The sequence below is a fragment of the Cetorhinus maximus genome, chromosome 28, assembly GCF_964194155.1.
Source record: "Cetorhinus maximus chromosome 28, sCetMax3.hap1.1, whole genome shotgun sequence".
In the NCBI taxonomy this organism is placed as follows: domain Eukaryota; kingdom Metazoa; phylum Chordata; class Chondrichthyes; order Lamniformes; family Cetorhinidae; genus Cetorhinus; species Cetorhinus maximus.
Genome location: NC_135906.1, coordinates 16459364 through 16477043, shown reverse-complemented (window position 1 = coordinate 16477043; position 17680 = coordinate 16459364). Strand labels below are relative to the sequence as shown.

General features: G+C 45.4%; 1 protein-coding gene across 3 annotated transcripts in view; it reads right to left on the bottom strand.

The window, feature by feature from the left end:
• Positions 1-17680, bottom strand: part of pde4a (phosphodiesterase 4A, cAMP-specific) — a 416509-nt gene that overhangs the window by 42561 nt on the left and 356268 nt on the right. Inside the window, exon 1 of one of the 3 annotated variants that reach the window (XM_078531262.1) lies at positions 4092-4857. The exons of the other annotated variants lie outside the window; for them this stretch is intronic. Coding sequence (XP_078387388.1) covers positions 4092-4157 — 66 coding nt within the window. The 5' untranslated portion in view covers positions 4158-4857. Of the gene's footprint in view, positions 1-4091; positions 4858-17680 lie in introns of those variants that run through there. 3 annotated transcript variants of the gene reach the window in all.

Genomic DNA, 17680 nt, shown 5'->3' with positions numbered 1-17680 from the left:
AAATGACCAATTAAAGAGGAGTGTGAAATATTAGATACAATAAGCATAGTGAGAGAAGGTGTACTGAAGAGACTGACATCCTTGAAGGTGAATAAGTCACCAGGGCCGGATGGATTGTATCCGACTGTTTAAGGAAGCCAGGGAGGAAATAGCGGATGCTCTGAGGATCATTTTCCAATCCTCACTAGATACAGGTGAGGTACCAGGGGTTTGGAGGTCTGCAAATGTTGTACCATTATTTAATAAGGGTGCGAGGGATAGACCAAATAAGTATAGGCCAATCAGTCTGACTTCTGTGGTGGGCAAATTATTAGAATCAATTGTGAAAGACAGGATAAACTGTCACTTAGAAAAGAAAGGATTAATCAGATAGTCAGCATGGTTTTGTTAGGGGAAGGTCGTGTCTTACTAATTTAATCGAATTTTTTGAGGAAGTAACAAGGAGGATTGATGAGGGTAGTGTAGTGGATGTTGTCTACATAGGTTTCAGTAATGTATTTGACAAGGTCCAACACGGCAGACTGGTCAGAAAAGTAAAAGCCCATGGGATACAGGGCAAGGTGGTGAGTTGGATTTAAAATTGGCTCAGTGACAGGAAACAAAGGGTAATGGTTGATGGATGTTTTTGCCAATGGAAAACAGTTTCCAGTGGTGTTCCACAGGGCTCAGTGTTGGGGCCCTTGCTGTTTGTTGTATATATTAATGATTTGGTCTAAAATGTGGGTGGCATGATTGGGAAATTTTCAATGACACAAAAATTGGCCGTGTAGTTGATAGTGAAAACGATAGCTGTTGTTTCCAGAATGATATCACAGAATCACAAAAATTTTATAGCGCAGAAAAAGGCCATTCTGCCCATCATGTCTCCACCGGCTCTCCAAATGAGCATCATGACTTAGTGCCATTATCCTGCTTTTTCCCCGAACCCTTGCACATTGATTCTATTCAAATAATCACCTATTGCTCTCTTGAATGTCTCAATTGAACCTGCCTCCACCACACTTTCAGGCAGTGCATTCCAGACCCAAACCACTCGTTGTGTGAAAAAGTTCCTTCTCACATTAGATTTGCTTCTTTTGCAACTTTAAATCTGTGCCTTCTCATTCTTGATCCTTTGACTAACAGGACAGCTTCTCCCTGTCTACTCTATCCAGTAGATTTTGAACACTTTTATCAAATCTTCTCTTAGCCTTCTCCTCTCCAAGGAGAACAGTCTCAACCTCTCCTGCCTATCTTCATAACTCAAGTTTCTCCTCCCTGGAATCATTCTTGTAAACCTCTTCTGCACTTTCTCCAATGTGTTCACATCCTTCCTGTAGTGTGGCACCCAGAACAATACTCCAGCTGAGGTCTAACCAGTGTCTTATATAAATTCAGCATAACCTCCCTGCTCTTGTACTCTATGCCCCTATTAATAAAGCCCAGGATACTATATGCTTTATTAACTGCTCTCTCCACCTGTCCTGCCACCTTCAATGATCTATGTACATATACACACAGGTCTCTCTGCTCCTGCACCTGCTTAAGAATTGTACCCCTTATTTTATACTGTCTCTCCATGTTCTTCCTACCAAAACGAATCACCTCAAACCTCTCTGTATTGAACTTCATCTGCCACCTATCTGCTTACTCAACTCACTTGTCTATGTCCTTTTGATTGAGTTTGGTTGAGTGAGTGGAAAAGTGGCAGATAGAATTCAATCCAGAGAAGTAATGAATTTGGGGAGGGCAAACAAAGCAAGGGAATACACAATAAATGGGAGGATATTGGGAGGGGTAGAGGAAGTGAGAGTCCTTGGTGTGCATGTCCACAAGGCCCTGATGGTGTCAGGACAGGTGGATAAGGTGGTAAAGAAAGCATATGGAATGCTTTCCGTTACTGGACGAGGTATTGAAAGAAAATCAGGGATGTAATGCTGGAACTGTATAAAATGCTGGGTAGGCCACAGCTGGAGTTTTGTGTACAGTTCTGGTCATCACGTTACAGGAAGGACATAATTGCTCTGGAGAGAGTGCAGAGGAAATTTAAAAGAATGTAGCCAGGGCTTGAAAATTGCAGCTAATGAGGAAAGATTGGATAGGCTGGGGTTGTTTTCCTTAGAATGGAGGAGGCTGAGGGGTGAATTAATTGAGGTGTACAAGATTATGAGGGGCCTAAATAGAGTAAACAGGGATGCCCTGTTTCCCCTAGCAGAGAGGTCAATTATCAGGGGGCACAGATTTAAGGTGAATGGTAGAAAGATTAAAAGGAACCTCTTCACCCAGAGGGTGGTGGGTGTTTGGAATTCACTGCTCAGTTTGGTGGTGGAGGCAGAAACCCTCAACTCATTTAAAAGGCACCTGGATCTGCACCTGAAATGCTGCAACCTGCAAGGCTATGGACCGGGTGCTGGAAGGTGGGATTAAAATGGGCAGCTAGTTTTATTTTTTATCTTTCAGTCGGCGCAGACACGATGGGCTGAATGGCCTCATTCTGTGCTGTAACTTTTCTATGGCTCTGTGTAGTTGTTTGCAACTCGTATTTCCTTGTGAGCCCAGGGTTTCATTTCTGTCCTTCCTGTTATTAATGATGAGGTTTTGATACAGCAAATAGGGAGAAACTGCATCCAGGGGCAAAAGGGTCAGTAATCAGAGTAATTATTAGAAATAATTAGAAAAAGAACCAGAGGGAAGATGAGGAGAATTCTTTAAGTCAGCACCTTGTTGTGATCTGGAATGCACTGCCTGAAAGAGCAGTGGAAGTTTGTTCAATAGGAACTTTCAAAAGGGAGTTAGATAAATACTTGGTGGGGAGAGAGAAGGATTAATTGGATAGCTCTGTCAAAGAGCTGATACAGGCGTGATGGGCCAAATGGTCTCCTTCTGGTCTGTAACATTATGAATTAGAGACTAGTGCCCCTTGGAAAGATCCAGAGGTCAATCAGAGGTCAGAAGTCACCAGCCAGAAATAGCTAGCTTTGATCATTTTTAAAATTATTACAGAAATTCTCACGTGTCAAAGTCTGAAAAGCAATTTTTACATCCTTGTAGGCATTAGATATAAACCCATTTATTAGATACTTTAACCCTTTTGTCCCTATCTCTCCTGAAGCAGTGACCTCTATTCTCAGCTCCTGGCCTACCCTCCTGGTTTTGAATCCAGACATTGAGTACTGTTAGGCTATGGGGGAAATCACATTTGAGCCTGATCCTGTCCTCAATTCCCACATACGTTTCATATCAACAACAAAAACTTGCATTTATATTGTACTTTTAATGTGATAAAACATTCCAAGATGCTTCATAGGAATGTAATCCCTTCTCTCATCAAGGGTCAAACAGACTGGGGTCAGCTAACTGTGCCTCTCTGGGGGCAGTACATTCGCCCACTGACCACCAGCTGTTGGGTGTTCTGAAAGCCAGTGTGTCACTGGATGTATGACAGCTATCTTCAGCTTCTCTACAATCAGGTCAGAGCGTGGGACAGCAGGGCACTGCTGAGCTTTAATCAGTCAGAGGGAATTACTGACGGTGTTTCAGTGCTGAGGCAGCACTGTGAAGGTTGTGTTTTCATTTCCCAGCTTATGAGACCCCCTACTCTGAGCTTTCTTGGCTTTAATGTGGGGAACACAGACACAAGTCCAGGAAGGTTTGCAAACTCTATGACAATAACAGAATAATGGGAGCACTTCCTGTTTACAGCAACCTCACAATGAAAAGCAAAACTGTTTTTCAATCCTGGATAGCTGAAGAAGAGACATATCAGACTCGAAACGTTAACTCTGTTTCTCTCTCCACAGATGCTGCCAGACCTGCTGAGGTTTTCCAGCATTTTCTGTTTTTATTTCAGATCGCCAGCATCTGCAGTATTTTGCTTTTATTATAACCAAAGAAGTAGTGAGATTGAGCACAGCCCTGTCACAAGATCAGATCCACCACTTACACTTAAGGCAAGTTTTAATCATCTGACAAGAGGGGGGACAAATTCTAATCACCAAGTCATAGGAAAGTCTGGAACTTACTCACCAACGGCAGAAAGGGTTGCATGGACCCAACAATCAATGAAAACAAGACTAAAGGGAAATGGAATAATTTGAGAAGCAGAGTCCTACCTGATCCCACCAGGCTACCAGCCACGGCTTAGAGCATGTCTCACAAAAAAAGTCAACCAGTGGCATCTTCTGTCAGGCTTTAGCACTCCTGTGGAATTTATAGGTCTGCCTGCTAGGCAGTGTCGGGTAAACACCTGTACTGCTGGGGAGATCGGCAGTGACTAATCCAGAGCCTGTTCACAACACAGCTTCTCCAGCCTTCCCTATACCATACGAGGGAGAGAGAAGGCTCCGAGCTTTTAAATTTCATCCAGTGCACTTGGCATCTCCTTGGAATCTGGAGTGACCTCAGCTGATGGAGATATCTCTGGCACGGTTCCCAAGGGGCTCCTCATGACACCAGCCCTGTACTGTCACACACAACCCGGTGTTTCGATTCCATCCACCTTTCTCTGGTGGCACTTGGCACTTGATGGGGCCAGGACAGGCTCCTGCTCGGTTAGGCCGAAGCCAGCAGCTGCCGGTGACAAGATGTCTCCCCTGCACTGCAGACTCCGACTACCCACAGTACACTGCAGTTTGGTGGAGAGGAGAGAGAAAGTATCGGACTCTGCTGCTTCTCATATCTTCTACACCAGTTATGTTCATACAACAGGAAAATGACAACATATAAATCTTCCAGCATTCAGTAAGGTGAAGCATAAAGCTTGTCACATCAAATCCAGGGAAACAGCATCGTAAAATGGAGCTTCTCTTTCTCTCTCTCTCTCTCTCTCTTGGGTACCACAGTCTGCAACTATGTCACACAGGAGTCACTGTGCCTCAACCTTATTGATCACCATTCCCAGTCCTCGAGTCCTTTCACTGATTGCTGGCCTCTCTCTCCTGGATGTCTGGAATGCACACTGTTTATAGTCTCCTCCTATGGCAGCTTTGCACAGACAGTGTCTGCAAGCTGCTCCTGTATCCTCACTGCAGTCAGTGATGTAAAAAGTGGGAGGGAGAGAGAGAGAGGGAGGTGTGCAGCAGCATTACACTGGGGTACATACTCAGCTGGCACTACCAGCCACTGCTGAACTCTAATAACCTCAGATTTTCTCTTATAACCTCTCTGAAGTTACAACCAGAAAGAGGGGGGCTGCAAAATATGAGAGTGTGATATTAAAGGGGCAGTTCCAGCCAATTCCCTGCTGCAAATTTAATCTCTGCTACTGCCTGATCTCTCTCTATATAATTTATTTTCTCTTGTTATCTATCATCTATCTCTCTCTGTCAACCTTTCTCTGTCCTGTCGTCTCTAACTATCTCTCTCTCTCGCTTTCTTTAATCCTCCCTCTCTCTGTTTAACTCCCTCCCTCTAACTTTCTGACTCTTGCTCCCTCTCTGAATCTCTCTCTGATTCTCACTCTCTCTCACTCTCTCTCCCTGACTCTATCCAACTATCTCTCAGTCTCTTTATCCTACACCTCTCTCTTTTGTCAGACTCAAATAGCTGTACTTTTAAAGTTGCTGTTTGTACTTCTTTTTCCTAGATCAGCTCATAAAGGATCACTTGCAAAAGGATCAAGAATAGAGGGCACGGATTTAAAGTGATTTGCAAAAGAAGCAACACAGTGAGTGATTCCGATCTGGAATGCACTGCCTGGAAGTGTGGTGGAGGCAGGCACAATCAAGGCATTCAAGAGGGCATTAGATGATTATTTGAATAGAAACAATGTGCAAGAGTATGGGGAAAAGGCAGGGCAATGGTCATAATGCTCATTCAGACAGCCAGTGCAGACACGATGGGCTGAATGTCCTTCTGTGCCGTTAAAATTCTGTGATTAGCATGTCCAGGTTTGAACAGCATATTGAGCGGAACATTGTGTGTAAGTTAAAGTTAAAGAGATGGGGACAATTAAAAGGAAGTATCACAATGTGGGGCAACAATGTTGAAAACCTTTGGCGTGCTTCAATAAGCAACTCAGCCTATTAGCAGCCTGGGCTGAAGGGATGAAGTTGGGGGAGGGAGGGATTCAGTGGCAGGAAACCCAAAATGCAGTCAGGAGTTTGCAGGTAATGGAGATCCGGTATGAGGCCTGCTTAGAGAAGATGGCTGCTGGGACAGTACTCTGGAAGCATCTAGTCAGGATGTCATGGGTTCAACTCCAGAGACCTGAGCTCATAATCTAAGCTGACACCCCAGTGCAGTACTGATTGAGGTGACGTCTTTGGGTGAGATGTTAAACTGAGGTCCTGTTTGCTTTCTCAGGTGGAGTAGAAGTTCCCGTGGTACTAGCTATTCAAAGAAGAGCACAGGAATTCTTTCCAGTGCCCTGGTCAATATTCATCCCTCAAACAGCAACACTAAAACAGATTATACAGTCATTATCACATGGGAGACAGTTGCCGACAACCATGACCTCTGACTGTTTGGAGGGGCATTGGAAGAGGCGAGCAGAAAAGGAAAGCTCAACTACTTAGAAGAGAATCCAGAGAAAACAGAGGTCAGTGATTCCTGCACCTTCTCGGCCCAGTGTCTTCATCTGCAGCAAATGTGGCAGAGACTGCCAAGCCGGAATGGGGCTCTTGAGTCCCACCAGACTATGTTTAACACTGAGATAAAAACAAAAAACTACTGCGGATGCTGGAAATCCAAAACAAAAACAGAAACAGAATTACCTGGAAAAACTCAGCAGGTCTGGCAGCATCGGCGGAGAAGAAAAGAGTTGACGTTTCGAGTCCTCATGACCCTTCGGCAGAACAGAAGTTCTGCCGAAGGGTCATGAGGACTCGAAACGTCAACTCTTTTCTTCTCCGCCGATGCTGCCAGACCTGCTGAGTTTTTCCAGGTAATTCTGTTTCTGTTTTTGTTTATGTTTAACACGGAACTGACTGCCATGGCACAAACCATCATTTCACAAGGCAGGAGGCTGCCAAATATCATACTGCAGTCTGTGTCCTTGTTGTCCATAAAGTGATTGTCAAGTTTCCTACATTAGAACAATGGCTACACTTTCAAGTGCTTAATTGGCTGTAAGGCACTTTGGGATGTTCTAAGGGCATGAAACTATGTGAATAGAAGTAAAGACAGAAAAAACACTGTAAAACCTCAGCAGGTCTGGCAGCATCTGTGGAGACAGAAACAGAGTTAACGTTTCGAGTCCATATGACCCTTTTTCAGATGCTACCAAACCTGCTGAGTTTTTCCAGCGATTTCTGTTTTTATTTCAGATTTCCAGCAACCATTGTATTTCGCTTTTATTTTATTGTGTAAATGGAAGCCTTTCTTTCCTTACTGATAGATCTTCAGTTACAGATTCCAGCAATAGGTGATTACACACCCCCTTTAGTTTCGACCCAAAGCTCAGAATGACAACAAACCTAAGCTAACACAATACATGCACTGGCCTGGACAGCACCCTCAGTGCAGAGAGAATACAAACAATTGGGGATAAGGCATGAACAAGCAATTTGATGGCCATGTATCCCTCTTACTGATGCCAGCTCTTGTATAATTTGTTAAAGTTGCTCACGGTTAAAGGGCAAATATTGGCATCACTGGTTAACCAGCATTTGTCTCAATTTTTTTTTTCCTTTATTCTTTTACGGGGCACGATGAGCATTTGTTGCTTGTTGTTAATTGCCCTTTAACTGACTAGCTTGCTAGGCCATTTCGCTGGGCAGTTAAGAGGGTCTGGAGCCAGGCCAGAGAAGGGCAATGGATTTCCTTCCCGAAAGGGCATTAGTGACCCAGATAGGTTTTTACAACAATCAACAATGGTTTCATGGTCACCATTACTGAGACTTGCTTTATATCATGGATAATTAATTGAATTTAAAACCTACCAGCCGCCATGGTGCGATTTGAACCTATTAGACCATCAGTTTGGGCCTCTAGATTACTAATACAGTGACATTACCACTACACCACCAACTCTCTGGCATACATTGGAAGTGCAAGTAGCCAGTGTTAGCAGGTGATTAATGCACTTGGGGTCAGACCTGGTGACTGGTTTTCAAGGCCCTGCAATGTCTAGATTCCTTCCCCTGATAGTACAAGTGGCATAATTTAAACCCCATCAACTCCTGAGTTGAAAGAATGATTTGACAACATAAACAGGCTGAGGTGACCTTGTCATGTTTTTAACTGAATGGTGCAATGGGTTAGACTCCAGCCTTTCCCCTCTGGGAGCTGCATTCAAATCGAGCTCACAGATGAGATAAAAGTTTCCTCTGTCTGTTGATACAAAGTTAGGAAGTCTCAGCTGAGCTTGAACAAAGGCCATAAAAATATACCAGTCCAGCACTAACGTTAACTCTGTTTCTCTCCATGGATGCTGTCTGATCTACTGAGTATTTCTAGCATTTTCTGTTTTTGTTTCAGATTTCCAGCATCTGCATTATTTTGCTTTTGTATTAGTGAGTAAAACTGATTATTGGGTTAGGAAATATCTGCTTGTATATCTAAACACTGTAAATAAATATAAAAGTGTATAAAGATTGACTCTAGTTCTATCCTTCGTCACATGACGTTCTGGAGGAAAACGAGCCTGACATCAGCCATTGGGAAAATGCTGGAATCTATTATTAAAGACATCTTAGAAAATCATAGTATGATGAGACTGAGTCAACATGATTTTATGAAAGGGAAATTGTGTTTGATAAATTTATTAGAGTTTTTTGAAGATGTAACTAGTCTAAAGAGGAGCCAGTAGATGTAGTATATTTAGATTTCCAAAAGGCATTTGATAAGGTGCCACACAAAAGTTAATAGACAAGGACTCATGGAGTTTGGAGGTAATATATATTAAGCACGTATAGAGGATTGATTAACAGACAGGAAGCAGAGGGTAGGGATAAATGGGACATTTTCAAGTTGGCAGGCTGTAATTAGTGGAGTGCTGCAAGGATCAGTGCTGAGGCCTTAATTATTTACAACTTATATTAATGACTGAGATGATGAGACCAAGGGTAATGTATCTAAGTTTGCTAACGATACAAAGCTAGGTGGGGATGTAAGCTGTGAAGAGGATGCTAAAAGGCTGCAAAGAGACATAGACAGGTTAAGTGAGTGGGCAACAAGGTGGAGTATAATGTGGAGAAGTGTGAGGTTGTTCACTTTGATGATAATAGAAACGCAGAATATTTTTAAAAAGACTTGTAACTTTTAAATGTTGATGTTCAGAGAGACTTGGGTACAGTTGCACAAGGAACACAAAGTTAGCATGTAGGTACAGCAAGCAATTAGGGAGGCAAATAGCAAGAACAAGGAAGTCTCACTACAACTGTATAGAACTTTGGTGAGACCACACTGGAGTACTATGTGCAGTTTTAGTCTCAATATCTAAGGAACAGGAGATAGTATAGTGAAGGTTCCTGTGATGACAGGGTTATCCTATGATGATGACAGGCTGAGTAAATTAGGCCTATACTTTCTGGAGTTTAGAAGAATGAGAAATGATCTTATTGAAACATACAAGGTTCTGAAGGGGCTTGATAGAGCAGGTACTGAGAGGTTGTTTCCCCTGGCTGGGAATCTAGAACAAGGGGGCACAGTCTCAGGATAAGGAGTCAATCATTTAGGACTGAGATGAGGAGAAACTCTATCACTCAGGGGATTCCGAATCTTTGGAATTTTCTACCCCAAAGGGTTGTGGATGCTTGAGTATATTTAAGACTTGGGTAGATAGATTTTTGATATTTCAGGGAATCAAGGGAGATGGGGAGTGGTGTGAAAGTGGAGTTGAGGCAGAAGATCAGCTATGATCATGTTGAATGGCAGAGCAGCCTCAGAGGGCAATATGGTCGATGCCTGGCTCCTATTTCCTATCATCCTATGAGGGTTTAAAGAGTGGAATTCTGGAAACTTTCTTAGTCATTCCTGCTGGGAAGTGGGTGGCGGGGGGGTGGGGGGGGGGGGAACACATCTGTTCATGCCCCACACCCGCACTTTATGAGGTGCTACAGTGCAAAGGGGGTGTAATATTGACAGAACCCGGAGGTCAGAGAGAAATGTGCTTTCAACCCTCTCAGTCCCCAGAACTTTCAGAGCTTGGATGAGTGAATGGAATGTGTTACATTCATATTCCTCACATAACTAAAACCTTCTGTGTGGGTTGGATGAGAGGGTCATGGGACAATCAGAAATACCAATAAATGATAAAAACATCTACTGCTTATGGTGCTGTATTAGCAATTCAGAAGTCGTGGGTTCAAATCCTTCCATGGTGAGATGTGGAACTAAATTAAATAACTGGCAATTTGTCAGCTGGCACCAGGAAAATGACCATGAAAGCTGACAGATTGTCAATTCACTAATGTCCTCCAGGACATGGAATTGCTGTCCAGATCCGGTCAATGTCAAGATGTGACTCCAGTCTGACACCACATGCTGACTCTTAAATACCCAGCTGAAAAAAATCGCTACAAAGCTCAGAAAAAATCCATTCTCTCTTCTGGGTGTATAGATATTGGATGAAAAACTACTGTATGTTCAAAGTTCTGACTAACATTTCTCTCAGAATCTACACATAAACTGAAAAAATCAGATTGGCAGTAGTAGCCTGGATGAGGAGTTCTTAGAATGCTTTCAAGATAGTTTCTTAGAGCAGCATGTTCTGGAACCAACCAGAGTGCAGATTATACTAGACTTGGTATTGTGTAATGTGACAGGATTAATTAATGACCTCAGTGTAAAGGCGCCTCTAGGTAGCAGCGACAATATGGTTGAATTTTACATCCAGTATAAAAGGAAGAAGGGTGGGTCTAAGACAAGTATTTTAAACTTAAATAAGGGCAACTATGTGGGCATGAAGTGAACTAGGATACTACGTTAGAGGATAGATCAATAAACAAGCAGTGGCAGACATTTAAGGAGATATCTCAGAGTATTCAGAATATGTATATTCCTACTATAAAGAAAAATTCTAATGGGAGGACCAATATCCATGGTTAACTAAAGATCTTAAGGAAAGCATCAAACTTAAGGAAAAAGCATATAACTGCACAAAGATGAGTGGCAGGTCAATGATTGATCAGAATATAAAGAATGGCAGAGAATGACTAAAAGATTAATCAGGAGAAAAAAATTAGAGTATGAGAGGAAGCTAGCGAGAAACGTTAAAACAGATAACAAGAGTTTCTACAGGTACTTAAAAAGGAAAAGAGTATGTAAAGTGAGTGCTGGCCCTCTAAAGAGTAATGGTGGGGAGTTAATAGTAGATAATAAGGAAATGGCAGATGAAATGAACAAGTATTTTGCTTTTGTCTTCAATATAGAGGATTTTTTGACATTCTAGTAATAGCTGAAAATCAGGAAGCAGAGGGGAGAGAGCAACCTGGTGAAATTATAATCACTAGGGAAGCGGTACTGAACAAACTGATGGAGCTGTGGGCTGACAAATCTCAGGGTCTTGATGGACTTCATCCTAGGATCTTAAAAGAGGTGGCTAATGAGGTAGAAGGTGCATTGGTGTTTGCATGCCAAAATTCGCTGGATTATGGAAAGGTTCCATCAGACTGGAAAGTAGCAAATATAACCTCTCTATTCAAGAAAGGAAGGGGGCAGAAAACAGGAAACTATAGGCCAGTTAGTTTGACGTCTGTCATGGGGAAGCTGTTGGAATCAATCATTAAGGAGTTTGTAACTGGGCACTTAGAAATACTCAAGGTAATCGGGAAGAGTCAGTATGGCTTTGTGAAAGAGAAATCATGTTGAACCAATTTATTGGAGTGTTTTGAAAGAGTAACATGCGCAATGGATAAGTAGAAGTACTGTGCTTGGATTTCCAGAAGGCTTTTGATAAGATGCCACGTCAAAAGTTATTGCGGAAAATAAAAGCTCATGGTGTAGGGGTAACATATTAACGTGGATGGAAGATTGGCTGGCTGGCCGAAAACAGAGAGTATGCATAAATGGGTATTTTTTCTGTTTGGGAGGATGTGACGAGCGGAGTCTCACAGGGGTGTGTGCTGGGGCCTCAACTTTTTACAATTTACATCAATGTCATAGATAAGGGGAGTGAAGGCATGGTAGCTAAATTTGCGGATGACACAAAGATAGGTAGGAAAATATGTTGTGAAGAGAACATGAGGAGGTTGCAGATGGATATAGATAGGCTGAGTGAGTGGGCAAAGATCTGGCAGATGGAGTATAACATGGGAAGATGTGAAGTTATTCATTCTGGCAGGAAGGATAAAAAAGCAGAGTATTACTTAAGTGGAGAACGGCTGCAGAATTCCAAGGTGCAGAGGGATCTAGGTGTTCTAGTGCATGAGTCACAAAAAGTTAGTATGCAGGTACAGCAAGTAATTAAGAAGGCTAATGGAATGCTATCCTTTATTACGAGAGGAATTCAACATAAATGTAGGGATGCTACCCTTCAGTTCCCCTACAAGTCATGCCTCATCTTAGCTTGGAAATATATCACCGCTCTTTCATCATCGTTAGGATCAAAATCCTGGAACTCCCTACCTAACAGCACTGTAGATGTGCCTACACCACACGGACCGCAGTAGTTCAAGAAAGCAATGCACCACCACTTTCTAAGGACAGCTAAGGCTTGGACAATGAATGCAGGCCTTGCCAGTGCTGCCCACGTCCCATCAGTGAGAAAAAGCACATGAGCTGTTTTATGCTACAAGAGGGTCAAAGGTTATTTGGAAGAAGAAGGAACGTGCAATTAAGGGCACAATCATGTCAGCCATTATGTTATTGAGCAGTGCAGCAGGCACAAAGGGCTGAATGGCCTGTTCCTACTCCTATTTCTTACGTTCGCCATTATTCCCATGCTCACACTGTGTCCCTGTTCACACTGTGTCCCTGTTCACACTGTATCTGTATTAACACTGTGTCCCTGTTCACACTGTCTATATTCACACTGTGTCCCTGTTCACACTATGTCCTGTTCACACTGTGTCCCTGTTCACACTGTGTCTGTATTCACACTGTCCCCCTGTTTACACTGTGTCTGTATTCACATTGTGTCCCTGTTCACACTATGTCCTGTTCACATTGTGTCCCTGTTCACACTATGTCTGTATTCACACTGTGTCCCTGTTCACACTGTGTATGTATTCACACTGTGTCCCTGTTCACACTATGTCCTGTTCACACTGTGTCCCTGTTCACACTGTCTGTATTCACACTGTGTCCCTGTTCACACTGTCCCTATTCCTGTCTGTATTCACACTGTGTCCCTGTTCACACTATGTCCTGTTCACACTGTCCCCCTGTTCACACTGCGTGGAATCGTTGGTGTCGGGTGTGCTCGGTGGCGTGAGAGGACAATATGGCGGAGGGCCAAAAAATCAGTTTCATGACGTCGTGAAACCTGTTTGCGATTTGCGGCTGCGTTTCCCGCTATCTGCTGTCGGGAACCTCATCATAATACATCTGCATATCACTAAAAGGCTATCCTGCCAGACTCATCCCCCCACCCTGGATCATCCACCCACATCAGCGTGTGTTTAACAACGGCACATAAATAACGTGCACCTGGTGAGCTGCACTTCACTCGGGACTTCGAGGTTTGTTTGCCTATCTTGCTTCAAGCAGCACCTGTGGTCATCAGCGCCAGGCTTTGCAGATAGCATCACAGCACTTTGGCAGGTGGGGGGGCTGCTCATGGACAGGTCTCTATCTACCAGACCAGCCATAAGGTAGGAGTGGCCTTGTACGGCTGCAGGGCTAGGGCTTGCTTGGGGAAGGGAGGGAAGTGGCCTCAGGCAATGGAAGAGGCTGCAGGGTGAGGGCTGTACTGAGAAAGAGGGGTAACCCAGGGTGTGTGTGGGGGCACATGCTGATCTGTGCAAGTGGCCTCAAGATGGTGATGCCTGAGGAGGCAGTCTCCAGAGGAGATGAGGCCAGATGGAGATGTGAGGGTGTGTGTGTGTGAGAATGCGTGGTGATTTCCCTTGAGCTGGCAGTGAGTGAGATGCCAGTGAATGTGTGATGGGCTGGAGTGTGAGAGTTTAGAGTAATGAGATGGTTGCCTTACCCTGGCTGCACGGATGAGATCATTCATCCTCTATTTGCTCTAGATGGCCAACCTCTTCTGTGCATCATTGGCACTGATCACCACTGCCATCAATTACAAGGCCAGAATGGTAATGTTGCTGCCCCTCTTGTGGCCAGAGCCTGGGTAGAGGACATCTCGGCGAGCCTCCACTGTGTCCAAAAGGCACTCAAGGGACATGTCACTAAACCTGGGAGCTGCAATCTTTTTGCCTTTTGAGGCCATGTCTTAATTGCAACAGTCCTGGGCTGGAAGCACTGAGAGGTGTGCGTGTGGCTGTACTTTAAATATGGCGCCCGGCAAGATGAAGCAGTGAGGTGACTGCGTGGTGGGCGAATCAGAGCCCATCCGCGATGAAAACGGTGTGTGTCCTGGAATTGCAAAATTAATACAGCGAGTTTGGGACGATACGGCCTGAGAAGCTGCCATTGCAGCCAGCAGGTAAGACGTCATTTTATCCGCTCGCTACTGCACTTAGTGCAAATCTGGATTCCACCCACTGTGTCTGTATTCATACTGTGTCCCTGTTCACGCTGTGTCTGTATTCACAATGCATCCCTGTTCATGCTGTGTCCCTCTTCATGCTGTGCCTGTATTCACACTGCATCCCTGCTCACACTGCAGCCGTGTTACACAGTGTCTGTACTCTCACGGTGTCTGTATTCACACGGTGTATTCACACTGCATCCGTATTCGCACGGTGTCTGTATTCAAACAGTGTCTGTATTCACACGGTGTCCGTATTTACACGGTGTCTGTATTCACGCTGTGTCTGTATTCACACGGTGTCTGTATTCACACTGCATTCGTATTTACACGGTGTCTGTATTCATGCTGTGCCTGTATTTACACGGTGTCTGTATTCACGCTGTGTCTGTATTCACACGGTGTCTGTATTCACACTGCATTCGTATTTACACGGTGTCTGTATTCACGCTGTGTCTGTATTTACACGGTGTCTGTATTCACGCTGTGTCTGTATTCACACGGTGTCCGTATTCACACTGCGTCGGTATTCATACGGTATCTGTATTCACACGGTGTCCGTATTCAAACGGTGTCTGTATTCATGCTGTGTCCGTATTCACACAGTGTCCCGTATTCACACGGTGTCCGTATACACATGGTGTCTGTATTCACACTGTGTCCCTGCTCACACTGTGACCCTGCTCACGCTGTGTCCCTGCTCACACTGTGTCCCAGCTCACACTGTGTCCCTGATCACACTGTGTCCCAGCTCACGCTGTGTCACAGCTCACACTGTGTCCCAGCTCACACTGTGTCCCTGATCACACTGTGTCCCAGCTCACGCTGTGTCCTGCTCATGCTGTGTCTATATTCACACTGTGTCCCTGCTCACACTGTGTCCCTGCTCACACTGTGTCCCTGCTCACACGATGTCCCTATTCACAATGTGTCCTGCTCACACTGCATCCCTGCTCACACGATGTCCCTATTCACAATGTGTCCTGCTCACACTGTGACCCTGCTCACACTGTGTTCCTCTTCACGCTGTGTCTATATTCACACTGCTTCCCTGCTCACAGTGCTTCCCTGCTCACACTGCATCCCTGCTCAGTGTCCCTACTCACACTGCGTGCCTGCTCACACTATGTCCCTATTCACAAGTGTCCCTGCTCACACTGTGTCCCTCTTCATGCTGTGTCTATATTCACACTGCTTCCCTGCTCACACTGCTTCCCTGCTCACACTGCTTCCCTGCTCACACTGCGTCCCTGCTAACATTGTGTCCGTATTCACAATCTGTCCCTGTTCACGATGTGTCCCTGTTCACGTCATGTCTGTATTAACACTGTGTCCCTGTGCGCATTGGGCCTGAATTCACACTGGGCGGAATTGTCCCAGATTTATATTTAAGTGTGATAGTGGGCAGGTATAACGATGTTTTACCCACTGGCCGCAATGGCGGCTTCTCACACCATATCATTCCACCGCCTCCCAAGCCAGATTGGTGATGTTGCTGCCCATCCTGCGGCCAGAGCGGGGGTAGAGGACATCATGGCGGGCCTCCACAGCATCCAAAAGGGACGCGAGGGCCGCGTTAGTTATGCATTCCCAGAAAACATGCCATTTCCATGGCGTGCGGGCTCTTATTTGCCCACCACGTCATCACCTCGCTGCTTCATCACACCAGGCATCATTTTTAATTGCAGCAGCGCACACACCTCTCAGTGCTTCCAGCCCAGGGCTGCTGCATGGAAGACGTGGCCCCAAAAGGCAAGAAGACTGCAGCCCCCAGGTTCAATGATGCGACCCTTGAGTGCCTTTTGGGTGCAGTGGAGGCTTGCCGTGATGTCCTCCGCTCTGGCCGCAGGACGGGCAACAACATCACCAATCCGGCTTGGCAGCTGGTGGCAGCGATGGTCAGCGCCAACGCACTGCAAAAGAGGACAGCCATCCAGCGCCACAAGAGGATGATCCATTCCGCCAGGGTAAGTCACTCTTCTCATCACTCTCAACTCACGCACTCACAAACCTATTACATATCCACAGGGATCTCGCTCACTGCCAGTTCAAGGGACATCGCCATTCACACTCTCGCACACACATTCATTGTTCACATCCCAATCAAGATCCTCATGGACTTTGAAAATAGAGCCATCCAGGCTGGCGATGTTTTGGACCAGTCCTGTGCTGACGGTGACATCGGCGCTGCTCTACAAAGAGAGGAGTTAGCAGTGCGACATCCATCAGACAATCATGCTGTGAGTGATGTGTCCTGTGTTACAGGCCACTGCCATGCACCAATTATCTCTCCTTGCTTCCACAGGCACATCTGGGAAACAGCCAAGAGACTCCATGGACTCCATGAACCAGGGCCTCCAATCAAGCCCTGAGGGAAGCTCAGAAGAGGAATCCACTGAAACCCTCCCTGAAGTCCTGTCACATCGCTCACCCACACCCTCCATTAGCGCAGAGACACATATCTCGGTGGGACCTAGCTTTAGAATAGCCCTGGGATCACAATCTGGTGAGCACATCGCACTTTCTGATCCATAGCAGACGGTGGCAGGGACTTCCCAGGTGTCTGGCACTCGAAGGACTGCTGGAGGCCAAAAAGTTGCTGAGTCTGAGTTAGATGATGAGTCTCTGTACTCGGTCATCTCACAGTTGCTGGAGCTGCAAAGGCAAGCTTGGGAACATCAGGAAGGGATATCTGCTGCACTCCTCAGATTGCAAGGCACGATGGAGGAGTCTATCTGTCTTCAGGCTGAGGTGATGGCGCCGGCATGGCAACGCACTGAGGTTAACACTGGTAGGATTGCGGCCGCCATGGAGACCTTGGTCCAAGACATCGGTCCTGCGTTGCTGCACAGGCTGAACTCCATCGCCGATGGCATAGTCGGCCTCCAACAGTGTGTACACGAGAGGGGTGCGGGGCAGCCCGATCTCACTCCAACCACCCCTTCTCCTCAAGGAGTCAGCCAGGGGCCCTCGGGCACCCATAAGGAGGAGGATCAGCAGTGTGTAGGTATTCACACTGATTCTCTGTTAACACTGTGTCCCGGTTCGCACCCTGTCCCTCTTCACACGGTGTCCCACCTTGCACCAAGTCCCTCTTCACACTGTGTCCTAGTTCACACTGTGTCCCAGCTGACACTGTCTCCCTGATAACACTGTGTCCCAGAT